The 12,749-nt window shown below is 49.6% G+C and overlaps 1 protein-coding gene across 10 annotated transcripts in view; it reads right to left on the reverse strand.

Moving 5' to 3' along the window:
• Positions 1-1,114: 1,114 nt before the first annotated feature.
• Positions 1,115-12,749, reverse strand: part of MAP2K5 (mitogen-activated protein kinase kinase 5) — a 126,902-nt gene continuing 115,267 nt past the window's right edge. For all 10 annotated transcript variants that reach the window (XM_053271739.1, XM_053271737.1, XM_053271736.1 and 7 more), the window contains one exon: positions 1,115-1,711. In XM_053271739.1, the coding sequence (XP_053127714.1) occupies positions 1,601-1,711 (111 nt within the window). In that variant the 3' untranslated portion in view covers positions 1,115-1,600. The remainder of the gene's footprint in view (positions 1,712-12,749) is intronic.

Genomic DNA, 12,749 nt, shown 5'->3' on the forward strand with positions numbered 1-12,749 from the left:
GAAGCATGAAGGTTTGAGGCGCAAGAGGTCTAACTTGTGGAACACCTAGCCAATTTGAACCAAATCTAGTCCAGCCGTAGGGATAGTGAAAGGAAAGTAGGCAGATTAGTTCTTACTAGAACAACTTGTGTTTCTTTTTAGATTATGAACCCTTTGGGGACAGGGATCCATCTGTTTTTCTCTATGTAAACCGCTTTGGGAAGCTGTGTTGAAAAGTGGTATATAAGTATTTGTTGTAGTAGTAGATGTGAAAGCACAATGGATCATGACAGAGATAAAAAACATTTTAGGATATATTGTGGAAAGTTTCTACATGCCTGGCCCAAGCTACAGGGCAGTGGTTCTCAAACTTGGGTCCCCAGATTTTGTTGGACTACGATTGCCATCATTCCCTGTTACAATGGCTAAAGGCCATATTTCTTCTTAAGATACAGCCTCCATCTTAGGCCCCTTGGCAATGTCTCTGTGTGGTGGACACTGGATGGTTTATTTCCGCGCAGCCCAAAGCCACTACTAAGAACTTGTGGCAGCAACAAGGAGAAAAAATGTCTACTGGGAGCTACTCTTCATGGCAAGGCTCATGAACGACTCATTCTGTGAAGTAACTGCTCTGAGGGGGCAGTTCATGTGGAAGCCATACCGTAAGAAGGGGCCCTGACTGTTCACAACTGGAAGCTTGGAGACGGTTTGGCAGCATGGGAGGACATGTGGGTTTGCTACCCTCGTGTTGGATGAACAGCCCTGTGCAAAGTTCACAGCTCCCGGCCTTGTTGGGATGGACAGGCAGGCCATGGCACAGCAGACTAAGCACAGGCTCAGTGTGGGTAGTGCACCTCATGGGTGCTAAGTGGACATATCCAGGACATCTGGTGGGCCATTGTGCGAAGCAGCAGAGTCCTGGGTGAGATGGATTTGGATCTGACCCACCAGGCCAATTGATCTGCTCCCATGGGTCCAAATCCAGCCACCATTATGTGATCCCCCTAAACAGGACAGCAAAGTGCTTTGCATATTAGCCTCATTTCCCGACACAAAGAACTGCTCCTGGGGCTATTTTGATTAACCACATGCACATCTATAATGAATACAAATTTAGCACACATCCAGCGATTGATACTTGTTAACACTTTTTATTCTTCCAAGATCATTATTGTCACATTTCCTCTGACTGGTCAATTTCCACTTCATTTTGGTATTTAAACATTAAAAACCTAAGCAGATGTATTTGTGATTCCGTGGTCCAAAAGACAGTTCAGCCTGTGCCCAGGAATTTATCTCCACTGCTCACACAGCTTTTTTAAAGCTAGTATAATAAAAGGAAATGTATAAAATACTCCAAAGTCAAGAAATATACAGGAAATTTAATAAAATATAATAATATTATTGTCTTAAGGTTGCAGTGTGCAGCATGATGGACAGCGATCAGTCAGTCTGCAGAAGCATCTTTTCAGAACAAAGAGTCACCACACATGTAGCCCAAAGACTCCGTCAGATCAAATGTCCCCGAGCCAAGACTCCCATCAAAGCCTCAAGGGTCCGGGTGGGCCTTGGCCAGCATTCTCCAAATCTCTGTCGCTTGGACATATGGTCTTCCTTCTGTTCATTGAGGTCCCTGCTGCTGCTGCGAACGCCTTTCTTCCAACATCCGGCACACCCACATGGAGACGACCTCAGCATTCCCATCGTTATACTGGACGATGAAGAGGTGGCCCTAAGAGAAGCAAAGACAGATTCAGCCAAGGAGAGCCAAGCATTCTATGGACTCGGGACACCTACAGAGCCTGGCCCAAACTTGCCGAAGGAGAGGGCGGCGCTGGCAGGTCTTCCACTCTGACTGCAGAGTGTGAACTGGTTTCTCACATGCCTGTTCACATCCTATCTGAGCTCACTGTAATTCAGGCATAGCCAAATTGCCCCTCTATCTTCCCAGTATTAAATCATGTCATTTATTGAGACATCTCTCACATCCACACATTATCCACAGGGCAACAGCAGGGACTCTCAAACTTGGGGTTCTAGATGTTGCTGCAGTACAACTCCCACCACCACCCCCAGTCACAATGGCAAGGCTCTTTCTCTGATGCCTGCCCAATGAATCTCAGTATGGATGGGCCAGAGAGCTGGCCTTCTACAGCTGATCTTAAAGTCCTGGTAGGCTGACGGAGAAGAAGGCAGATCTTCAAGAGCTGTGAACTGGGCCCAGAAGTAAGCTGGTAACCAGTGTAAGAGGAGCAAGACAGGTGTTCACAGGCTCCAGTTGGCTTACCCTGCGAAACACCCAGCAGCTCTGGAGTTTCCAAGAGCAGCTCCAGGTAGACCACCTAGGAAGCTGTTTTCTGCCAAGGCAAAGGTAAAGTGTGCCGTTGAGTTGGTGTCAACTCCTGGTGTCCACAGAGCCCTGTGGTTGTCTTTGCTAGAATACAGGAGCGGTTTGTCATTGCCTCCTCCCACGCACTATGAGATGATGCCTTTCAGCATCTTCCTATATTGTTGCTGTCCAATATAGATGCTTCCCATAGTCTGGGAAACATACCAGCGGGGACTCGAACTGGCAACCTCTGGCTTGATAATCAAGTCATTTCCCCACTGCACCATTCTGCCAAGACAGAGCATTAGTTTGCCTAGCTCAGAGCTGCCTTCACTGATTGGCAGCAGCTCTCCATGGTTTCAGGGAAGGGTCTTTCCCAGCCCTGGCAAGAGACGTTGCCAGTGCCAGGGACTGCACCTGGGGCCTTCTGCATGAAAAGCAGGGGCTCTACCACCAAGCGACAGCCCCTCCTTCAAAGGGTGGCTAACCCGAACTCTTGGCCAGTTGCAACACTCCAAGGTCTGGCTCACACAATCATCTGAATCCAAGTTTGATGCGAGTTACTGACATTAGCGTGATTGTGTGAATACATGACAAGGTAGTTTATGGCCCGAGATGAATCTGAGATTCCCACCTTGGTGTGGGTTCACACTAATGTCTGTAACCCAGATGAAACCTAGATCGGAATGGCTGTGTGAACTAGACCAAGGTCCTTCAGTCCTGCGACACACAGATCCGGCCCCCCACAGCACAGGCAGCATAAGATGAAGGGAGAGCAAGGAAAAAGTCAAGTCGATCGTCCTCCAGAATAATGGCACCAGCCTCATCAAGAGGCTCTCATTTACTTTGCTCCCTGATGGCCAATTGCAAGGATTTAACAGGTGAGGCTGAAGCAAGGTGGCTCACAAACTCCGCCGGAGAAGATGGAGGCGTAATAAGCAAAGGCAGGAGAGGGTGCAAAGCAGGAGGAGGCAAAAGTGGGACAAACAGATGGTGAAGGGAGAGGGAGGGAGAGACGTAATCACATTAGCAAGATGGAGATTTAGCCATGGATCCTTTGACACAAGGGGCGGGCGGAGGGAGGACTCTGCATCTTGTGCTAGAAGCACTTCACTGCTGGCTCACCTCTCTGTCACAGTCTCCACGGGTGCTGCCGACCCTGTGGGCTGCAATTTAAGCGCTGGAGAGTGGGGCAGGCCATGAGTCACAGCAACAGGATGCCTCAGGTCACTCCAGAGGACACAAAGACCCCCAAGTATTTCGGAGGTGTGGTCTGAATTCGGCACTACTTCCCACAGGTCGTGAGTAGCCCAGGGGTCTCAAACTGGATGTTGCTGGACAGCACTGACCTTTGGCCATTGTGCCTGGGGGTAATGGGAGCCCAGGGACCCCAGTCTGAGAGCCCCACGAGCTGCCCAAGAGAGAGTCCTCCTTCCTCCCCATCTCCCGGTCAGCATCACGGGAGGGGCTGCAAGCCCTCCTTCCTCCTAGGAGCTTATCCAAGTCCAGTGCTCTTTCCTCCCATACACAGATCTCCTTCCCCTCTAAGTGCTTCCTAAAAGCACCAACTTATAACAACTTCCTAATTCCTGTTGTCAATATTATTATTATTATTATTATTATTATTATTATTATTATTAATAATAATAAAGCAGCTAAGTTTTAAAAAGGTGATGTACATAAAATGACTCAGGCCCTGCTGACGAGCTCACAATCCAGCAGACACACTGCTACAGGAAGAAGGAACAAAGAGGGAAAAGGAAAAACAAGCAAATCCCGGGGTCGGTTCTTACAAAAATGTAAAGGGTGTGTGCTGTTATTAATAATGAATCATCTCTCTGATTGCCAAGGGTGGAAACTGGCCAGTGAGGAAATGCATCCCCCACCCACCAACTGCCTGGCCAAAGATGGTGCCGAGTTTTGCCTTCCCCAAGTTTCTTACAGTAATTACTCTTACTGACTTCACAGAACGCCACAAGGTTAAATCCACTTAAGTGTTTGTAAAACTCTTGGAGATCCCTGGAGGAAAGGAACACATGTCCTTATTCACAATAAAACCGACAATTACCTGCCTGGCCTTTTAAATAAGCCAACCACAAACAAAACCGGCAAACAAGGGTCAAGGAAGGAGTGAGAGGGAAACAAATCAAGATCCCGGCGACGAAAGGAGAGCACGCGCACCGGGCCAGTAAAAGCAGCCATTAAGCCACGTCAGGCGCGGCTCTCCCATGAATCTCCTTTACAACGGGAGAAGCCCCCTGCTGTGGAACACACACATCTCGCGCGCTGGTGGGAAAGCCGCTCGCCTTGCTTAGGACTGGCCACGGCAAGGGAGGCTGGAAGGAAAATGGCAGCTCTGGGCATGCAGCAGGCTGGAACGAAGGACAGCAGGGCCGGGGCTAGCCTGGGAGGTTGTGGGGCCTGAGCGTGATCTGGCACACGGCTGCAGATGCCGGGACCCGGAAACACAGGCAGCCGCCTCCAGCTGGCCGTTCGTTCTCACCTGTGCTCTACAGCAGGTCAACACAGAGCGCTCTCTCTGCAATACCGTCCCCACCTGACTAGCCGGCCAAAATCAAGGCTGCCTCAGCGTCTTCCCCACAAGCTACACGTGCAAGAGTGTTAAATGCTGAAGTGGAAAATATAGCGGTAGTCTATGTTTTTCACAATGTCCTTACAGATACAATTAAAACCACCATCAACATTTCAATGGCGTTGAAGGTCTTTATAATGAAAGTTTCAGGTGGTCTTGTTGGGCCAAGTTTAACGGTGGCAAAGCTTGCAGAAGGGTTTTGAAGAAATTTAGTTTCAACATGTCCATTTCCTCACCACTGAAGACAACAGGCATTAGATATACACCGCCAAAGTATATCACAAAATGTATCACCACACACACACACACACACACACACACTTAAGAGTGTCACAGAACCCCAGCACGAAATGCAGACCAGACAGTCCCGGTAGCAACGTGGGTTGTACCGGCCAGATGGGAAGGGCCTGTGCACAGACCTCCTTCTGACCACAAGTCTGAAGTTTCTGCAGAAGAGGGGCAGGAAAGGGTGAGCCCCAGACGGGCTTAGCAGCCACTGCAAAATGGCGGCTGCGGCACAGCAACAGCGAGGGCCTGCCTGCTCCCCCTGTCGATATCTGCCGAGGGTTGTACAGCTGGGTTGATACCACCACACTTGGGAAGCCCAGTTGCCACTAGAGGAAGGGCCACCTTTGTGTGGGCAGAGAGATGCCGAAAGCAAAAAGAGGGAGGAATCCCAGGACACCAGAAGGTCGGAAGGGGCAGAGAGAGCAACCCTCTTGCTCACATGTGGCTCTCCCCACTGGTGAACAGATTCCACTGAGGCGGAAGACAAACAGGGCTGCAGGAGGTAATGAGAGACGCAGCTAGAGGGGCTGAATGCAGTGGGGGGAGGAAAGGACAGCGAGAAACAAGCCAGCTACATCAGAAATGGAGCTGGCAGTTTGCGCAGGTATAATGAAGTTCCAGGCTGTTAGAAAGAGACGGAACCCATTTGTTAACCAGACACACTCGTTCCTACAGAAAGAAAACACACACACACAGAAGGAAACAATCACACCAAAAAGAGAGCATGCCAATTTCAAGGCAGGGCCAGTCCTGTATTTCAGTAGCAAATAAAAGTCACCAGTGCCAGTGAGACCTGTGTTAGCCCTGAGCAATATCCGTTCAAAACCAAAACGGCAGCATCCTGGGGTACTTAAGTATTCCTGTATCGATTTCCTTCGTTTTGCAAGGTAATGTTGCAGAAACTTAAATGCAGGGAAGCTTGAAACAAACCTTCTCTTTCAGAAAAGACTTTCCTAGACAAGAAGCAATGCTGAGTTCTCTGCTTGATGTGATGCTGGGCCCACTTTGCTCTTAACATTCTCAAAGGACAAGTGGTGGACCCCACTGAAGGCCCCAGGAGAAGGAGGCGGCAGCACTCTTTGGAGGGAACCCGGGACAGCCAGCTTAGAGGAGGCCCTACAACGGGATCCTGTGGAATCCAGGGACCCACTGACCCCTCAACCTGGGGTCACCCTTCACTTTAGAACCCTCCACAATTGGCCCCTGGGCCCCAGGAGAGGAGCAAGGGTGAGGCCAGGCAGAAACCTCCATCAGAAGGCAGCACAAGGCTCCGTTTCCTGCAGGGAACGCCTGAGAATCCCTGACCTAAGTACCTTCAGGGTGAGGGCCCTGCTGCAGAAGGCTAGAGATAAAATCCATCAGGTCAGTAGGTTCGGTGGGACCAGGCCCCTCCCCTAGTTTGGGAGCTGAGTGTGCTCCTGCTTTGTGACCATGTGAGAGGGGGAAAGCAAAGTAGGAAGGGGAGGGAGTGGCTGCGTCAGAGGGCGTTTGCTCCTACCCTGGCAAAGGGGTGGGTGCGAGAGCTGAGTGGGACAGTGCTCTCGGGCCCAGCTCTCCTCTCCCAGATGGTCACTTCCTCCCCCTCCTTTCTTGCTTTCTCCCTTGCGCACAGTCACAAAATGGGGAAGTGCATGCAGTTCCCAAACTAAGGGAAGACAATTGTTGGACCCCAATAATTGGGTCAACAAGTCTATTGCCTGGAAACTGCTGGTGCAACATCTATATAGCTCAGTTCTTTGTACCGGGGCTTAGCCGTTGGCTGGACAGCGCCTTTGCCGTGCAGTGCTCTGGCCCTAGGATTCTGCCCATCGCCGACCTTGGTCCGTCTTCCGTACACTGCTTGGAGGCATCCTTGTCTCTCCCACCAACCGAGCCACCCGGACTTGGCAGGGTCATGACACGAGGGTGGGTGGGGCTGGAATACCAATGGCCACCTCAACTCTTCCTGCAATTGTCTCACTTGGTGGCACAAGTTCACCGTCCGTACAGAAGCAGCAACAAGATCTGCCTGGAGATGAGCACCCTGTCAAAGGTTATTCGTATGATTGCACAGTTACATGGCCTCAACCTAGAAAAGGGATGGGGAAGAGAGTTCCTGTCACTGGGAGGAAGAAGCCCATGTGTGCAGAAAACATTCATTCCAGGATAAAAGCGAAATGGAATACATTAAGAACAATAAAAGGTGCAGCCACCCCTTCAGACCAGGAGCTCCTAGCCTTGGGTCCCCAGATGTTGTTGGACTACAACTCCTATAATTCTGAAGGCCAGCAACAACTGGGGGCCCACGGTGGGCCACCTCTGCTTTAGACCGACACAGTAGTGAAGAAAGCGATCTTTCATTGATTTTTGTGAATTCAGTTGGCTACCATTCTGTTGGCTACTGCAGTTCTTAACGCTCCGGTAACGGCAGAGGCAGAATGGGACATTCTCTTCACCGCGTCCACCATGTTACCCTCACAAGAACCACAGAGCGATGACATGCTCAAGGAGAGGAAAGGCTGCATTCGCTCCTCCTCTTGCCCACCCAGAATGTTGTCTCCAGAGTATCCTGGGATCAGAGCCTGGACGGAGTGATGGCCTCTTCTAGAGCAACTCCAAGCACTCTGGGGAAAGTTCACTCTCCCCCCACCCCCCACCCCGATAACTGATTCAGCCCTAGGAAAGGTCAGGTCGGACAGGGATGGACGTGGGGTGAGTGTCAGCCAGCCTAATTTTCTGTGCCAACTCCGAAAATGAGATAAACAATGACAAACCGGGCTTTTTAAATGAACTTGTCACATCTCATTTTCTTGAGAAGGGCTGCCTTTTTTCTTTTTTTTTTAAAGCTGCCGGGTTTCTGCTGAAGGATTAACCCTTTCCAAGATGAACACTTACTGGTGGGTGTAGACAATTTAGCTCAGACGATCTGGCTTCACTTAGTAAGGACTTCTATGGTTCATCTTACAGGCTCTCTGCCTCTGGAGGTTCCGAACGTCCCAAAGCAGAACGAGAGAGGCCTTATTCCTGGGCATGATACTTCCAAAGGGGAGGCCTGTGTTTAATTTCCTGCTCTGTCTGTAGAGGGACTTCCTCGAATTGTAATCTTGCCAAGCAAGTCCCTCAACAATCCAATCATGCGGCGTCTGCTTTCCAGACAAAGAAGCTGAGAGATCCACCACCAAGCACCCTCCCAGGCTGAGAAGAGGAGAGAGGCCTCGTTTCTGCCACGAGTGCAGGCAGGCTGCGATTCAGACGCTTGACGAGGCAACTCCTGAGGGCCTGGACGGGACCTGAGCTCAGGCTGCTTACGCTGCTGCTTCAGTCGTCTTCTTCTTGGGCCAGACAAGATGCCATGTGAGACTTCTGTAAGACTCCCACCTCCCTTTCCCAAAAAGCAGCTGTGAGGAGTGGGTGCAATTTGGGGTAGGGAGATGGTGCTGGGAAGACTTATCCTGCCCCTAATGGAAATCTCCCCCCACCCCCGCCAAGTTGTGGAAGGGAAAACTCCACGGCTACTAGCTTCAGGGCAGGGGGTGATTTGGATCAGGGTCATGGGGAGAAGGGCAGACCCCTCTGGATGCAAATCAGCCCCCTCTCCATGGCTGCTTTTTGAAAAGGAAAAAGTCATGGGAGTTCCAATCACACAGCTCCCCCATCTTATCTCGTTTGGTCCTTACAGATGGGACATTTGTAAGGTATGATCTTTTGCATTCTTGTAATTTTAACAAAAATATATCTTTATATCTATTTTTATGCTTTGTATCTCACTTGAACAGAAGAGACTAATTTCCATGCAGAAATAAACACACTAATTAAACATGAGTATACAGATGTCTCTCTGTGTGTGTGTGCCAAGCAGATGCTCTACTCTGGAGCTAGGGGCTCCCATGCAGAGGTCAGGAGTTCCACATGCCCCTCCCCACTAATCAGTTTCAGACATTAGTGCAAAGAGCTCCTCCCCATGGAAATACTTCAACATCAACACAAGCAGAGAGGGCAAGCCGATAGCGCTTCTACAAGACCCCCCTCAAACCCAACCCATCTTCAGTGTGATTCTTAAAATAGCCCTTGTGTCAGGGAGACCCTGGGCAGGAAGGATGGGGCCACCCCAGAGAAGGAGCTGCTCCTAGCAGACAATCCTTCCCAGTGAGGACATCAAAAGCAGAGCCTCCCATTTCATAAAAAGCAAGGGAAATCCTGTGGAATTCTTTGAATGGCTTCACTTTGTGAATTGTTTTTTATTCTGTGAAAGTGTTTTAATGGTTTGTTTTTATTTCATATTGTAATTGGTATTCTGTACACCACCTGGAGGCGTACTGTATATATCACGCAGTATATAAATATGTCAGATCGACAGATCGATATGGGGAGGGGGCAGAGTGTTAACAGGAGAAACATTCTCTAAGCTTGGGTGGCAAAGATTGTCTACGGCTTTGAAAGGTCATAGCCAGCAGCACCTTGAACCGGGCTCAGAAGTTCTTGGGCAACCAGTGCCATTTTGGCAGGGAGGCTCTGCTTCATGAGCCCACCCACATCACCCCATCAAGAGCTGAACTGCAGCAGCCATTCTTTCCCAAGGACGCCCCGTCTTTCCCAAGGACATCAAAAGCAAGATCAGCACCACTGATACACCACAAGGGCTCTCCACATTCACAGATATGGAACGGCACTGCAAGAGGGGACTTCAGAACAGAGCGGGACAATGACGACGTTTCCATTAAAGCCGGTCTGAGGAAACATCTGAATTCAGAACAATAGAATAAAAGCCAAACACCCCAACTGTTGCACTCGGAAGCAACCTTATCTAGAGGATTGCCGTGCCCTTGGATGGCACTTCAAGTACAGTTTATTAGTGTGTGATATGAAAAGGGTGTTTTCATTGCATGATCTAACACAAGGGGACCGTGGGCACTCTGCAGAGAGACCTTGCACTCCAAAGGGTAATGAACCCAGCACCCAAGAAACATTAGACTGTACATTAACCTATCGTTAACGGCACATTAAGGCTGGGGGCATCACACGCTTGCTGGGCAGGACTCCTCCGTCAGGACAGCACTGAGAGCGAGAGAGAAAGCGGCGGAAGAGGAAAAAGCATGGCTGGAAAGCAAAGGGAGGAAATAAATGTTCCTCGTTGCTACAAGGGCTGACTGGTGAAAGGATCTTCCTCCATTGCTTAGCATGCAATGGTGAGACTTTCGTTCATTTGGAGAGATTTAACAAGGGTACTTGGGTAGCCTCTGAGCCACTTGCAGTGTGGAGAGATGAAGAAATACGGCCGCTGCCGCTGTGACATTCTTCTCTTGGCCTGCAATGTGCCTTTTGCAGCTCCGAGGCTGCTTTGGTGCAGCCCCAACACACGGTGAGAGCCTCCTGCATCCTCCTCCCCACAGGCAAGAGGGCACATTCTCTGCCTTGCCCCACACTCTACAGGCACTCTTCCAGCTCCCCCTTGGAGGCAGGCCAGAGACCTTCCCAAGCCTCTGGGGGTCTCTTCCTGCCCCCTACGCCTGTCTGTTCCTTCTGACCACAACAGCCGCCCCCAGATCACCAGGCCACCTCTCATCCTTCAAGCCCTTGCCTTCCTCAAAACCTTGCTTTTTTGATGGCTCCAGAAGGATAGCCCTGCAGGAAACCTAAGGAGGAGTCCAATGGTACCCTCAAGATTAAATAATCTATTTTAGGACAAGCTTTCATGGGCTGGAGCCCCCTTCACCAGATGAAGTGGGCTATAGTCCAAGAAAACCTATGCTAAGATACATTTGGTAATCTTCAAGGCATCACAGGGTTCTTTGTTTGTTCAGGGTCTTTTCCTGAGTCATCCTAGCCTTGTTTTGCCTGCTTCTTTGCTGCCACCCAGCTGATTCCCCCCAACACACCTCCACCGCCAGTCATATGGCAGGCCCATACTGCCTCCTCCATCTCTGCTGAGTGCCAAGGGTTGGCCACGGAGCACCTGGGACCCTCTCAAGGCACAGCTGTGTAGAAGCTAAGCAGCAACAGTGTCTTGGTGGGACTGCGGCCATGGAGACAAGTACACGTTTCTGTGTTACTGGAAAGCACTCATGGTGGCTTGTACCAAGTGGTAAAGACACAGAGCATGCGAGACAAGGCCATTTATCTGCAACCACTAGTGCTAAAAAAAAAGTAACACAAGCTTTTGAGTCACACAAATCTCTTCAGCAGGCTGGATGTCTGCACATTCCCAGATGATTAAGAATGCTCTTAGCAATAAAAAAGTTAAGATGAAACTGGCACCATTTTCAAGTGTTGAATTTGGCCTCTTGCACGGTTCCCTGCCCTACCACAGACTGTAATTAAAATGTTCATTAACGCGCAGGAGAGACAATGGGCTTGAATCCTACAGCTTGCTCAAGATGAGGCTTCGAGAGCTGCCATTTTAAAAACTCTCCCTCAAAATCGTTGCAAACATTAATCATCCCCGCTCTTCAAATGTTCTGATATCCACCTGGCTACACTATTAAAATAAAACTTGCTGCCCCAGGGAAATCCTACTTATTCTTAATTGTTTCGAGGCTTTGATGGGCTTTTAATCTAAGATTAATTTATGCAATTTTAAATAACTCTTCTTATGATTAATAAGCTTGAAAATTAAAAGGAGTCTAAAGCAATTATAATGAGCATTTGGTCATAACCTCATTAGGAGAAGGAGTGAGGGATACAATGCTGGAATCCTTACAAGATTACAATTTAAGGTTACTTCTGGAGAAGTCAAACACAGCTCCCCACGTGGCAGAGGCAGATTATTAGCCCAGGCGAGTTGCAGCGGGTGGGGTGGGGTGTGGGGCTGCGGCTATCTAGAGCATCTTACTAATGATATTGTCCCTGGGGCAGCATGAGACGGGAGCATTTCAGAGATCGTATGCGGTGGTTGAGGATGGGAGTGGGGGAAGGCAGCCTCGTTTAGAGTGCAGCGGATACAGCATTGGAAGCTGCCTTTTCCTTGGCCACGAATCCAAGGTGGTTTGTGAAAGAGTCCATGAGACTTACAATTTCAAAGAAAAATTTTCTACGGTGTGTCAAGATCTTGTATAGTGGCTCCCGAATCTAGACAATTGGTGTATGCTGGGAGGGAGAAGAGAGTAAAAGTCTGCAGATCGGGTTGTGTCTAAAACTTTGGGGGCCCTGTAATGTGTCCATCCGGGAACCATGTATCATGTGGGTCAGGAGATTTGAAGAGGCTAGGGTGGAGAATCTGGATGGGGCCGCAGCTCAGCGGCAGAGGCGCAGCTAGGTAATTTTGGAGCCGGGACCTAGTGGGTTACCGGGCCCCCCCTTGCAAAATAAGCATCCTCTCCCCCATGCTCCCCCGACCCCTAGCCCCACGGCTTCCCACTGGCACAGGTGGCAGGAACTGTGTCCCTTGCTCCACAGTTCAAAAACACAGCTGGGTCACAAGCCGGCTTGTATATAAAGTGCATTTGCAAGGGGAAAAGTTAAAACCACAATACATGCCCCTTGCTTCACAGTCCTCACTCAGACCTTCTGGACTGCAAACCAACTTGAGCACAGTTCATTTATTAAATGTATATATTGCTTGTTTATTCAGATGTTAATAGTTAG

This window comes from Hemicordylus capensis, chromosome 10 (genome assembly GCF_027244095.1).
Source record: "Hemicordylus capensis ecotype Gifberg chromosome 10, rHemCap1.1.pri, whole genome shotgun sequence".
In the NCBI taxonomy this organism is placed as follows: Eukaryota; Metazoa; Chordata; class Lepidosauria; order Squamata; family Cordylidae; genus Hemicordylus; species Hemicordylus capensis.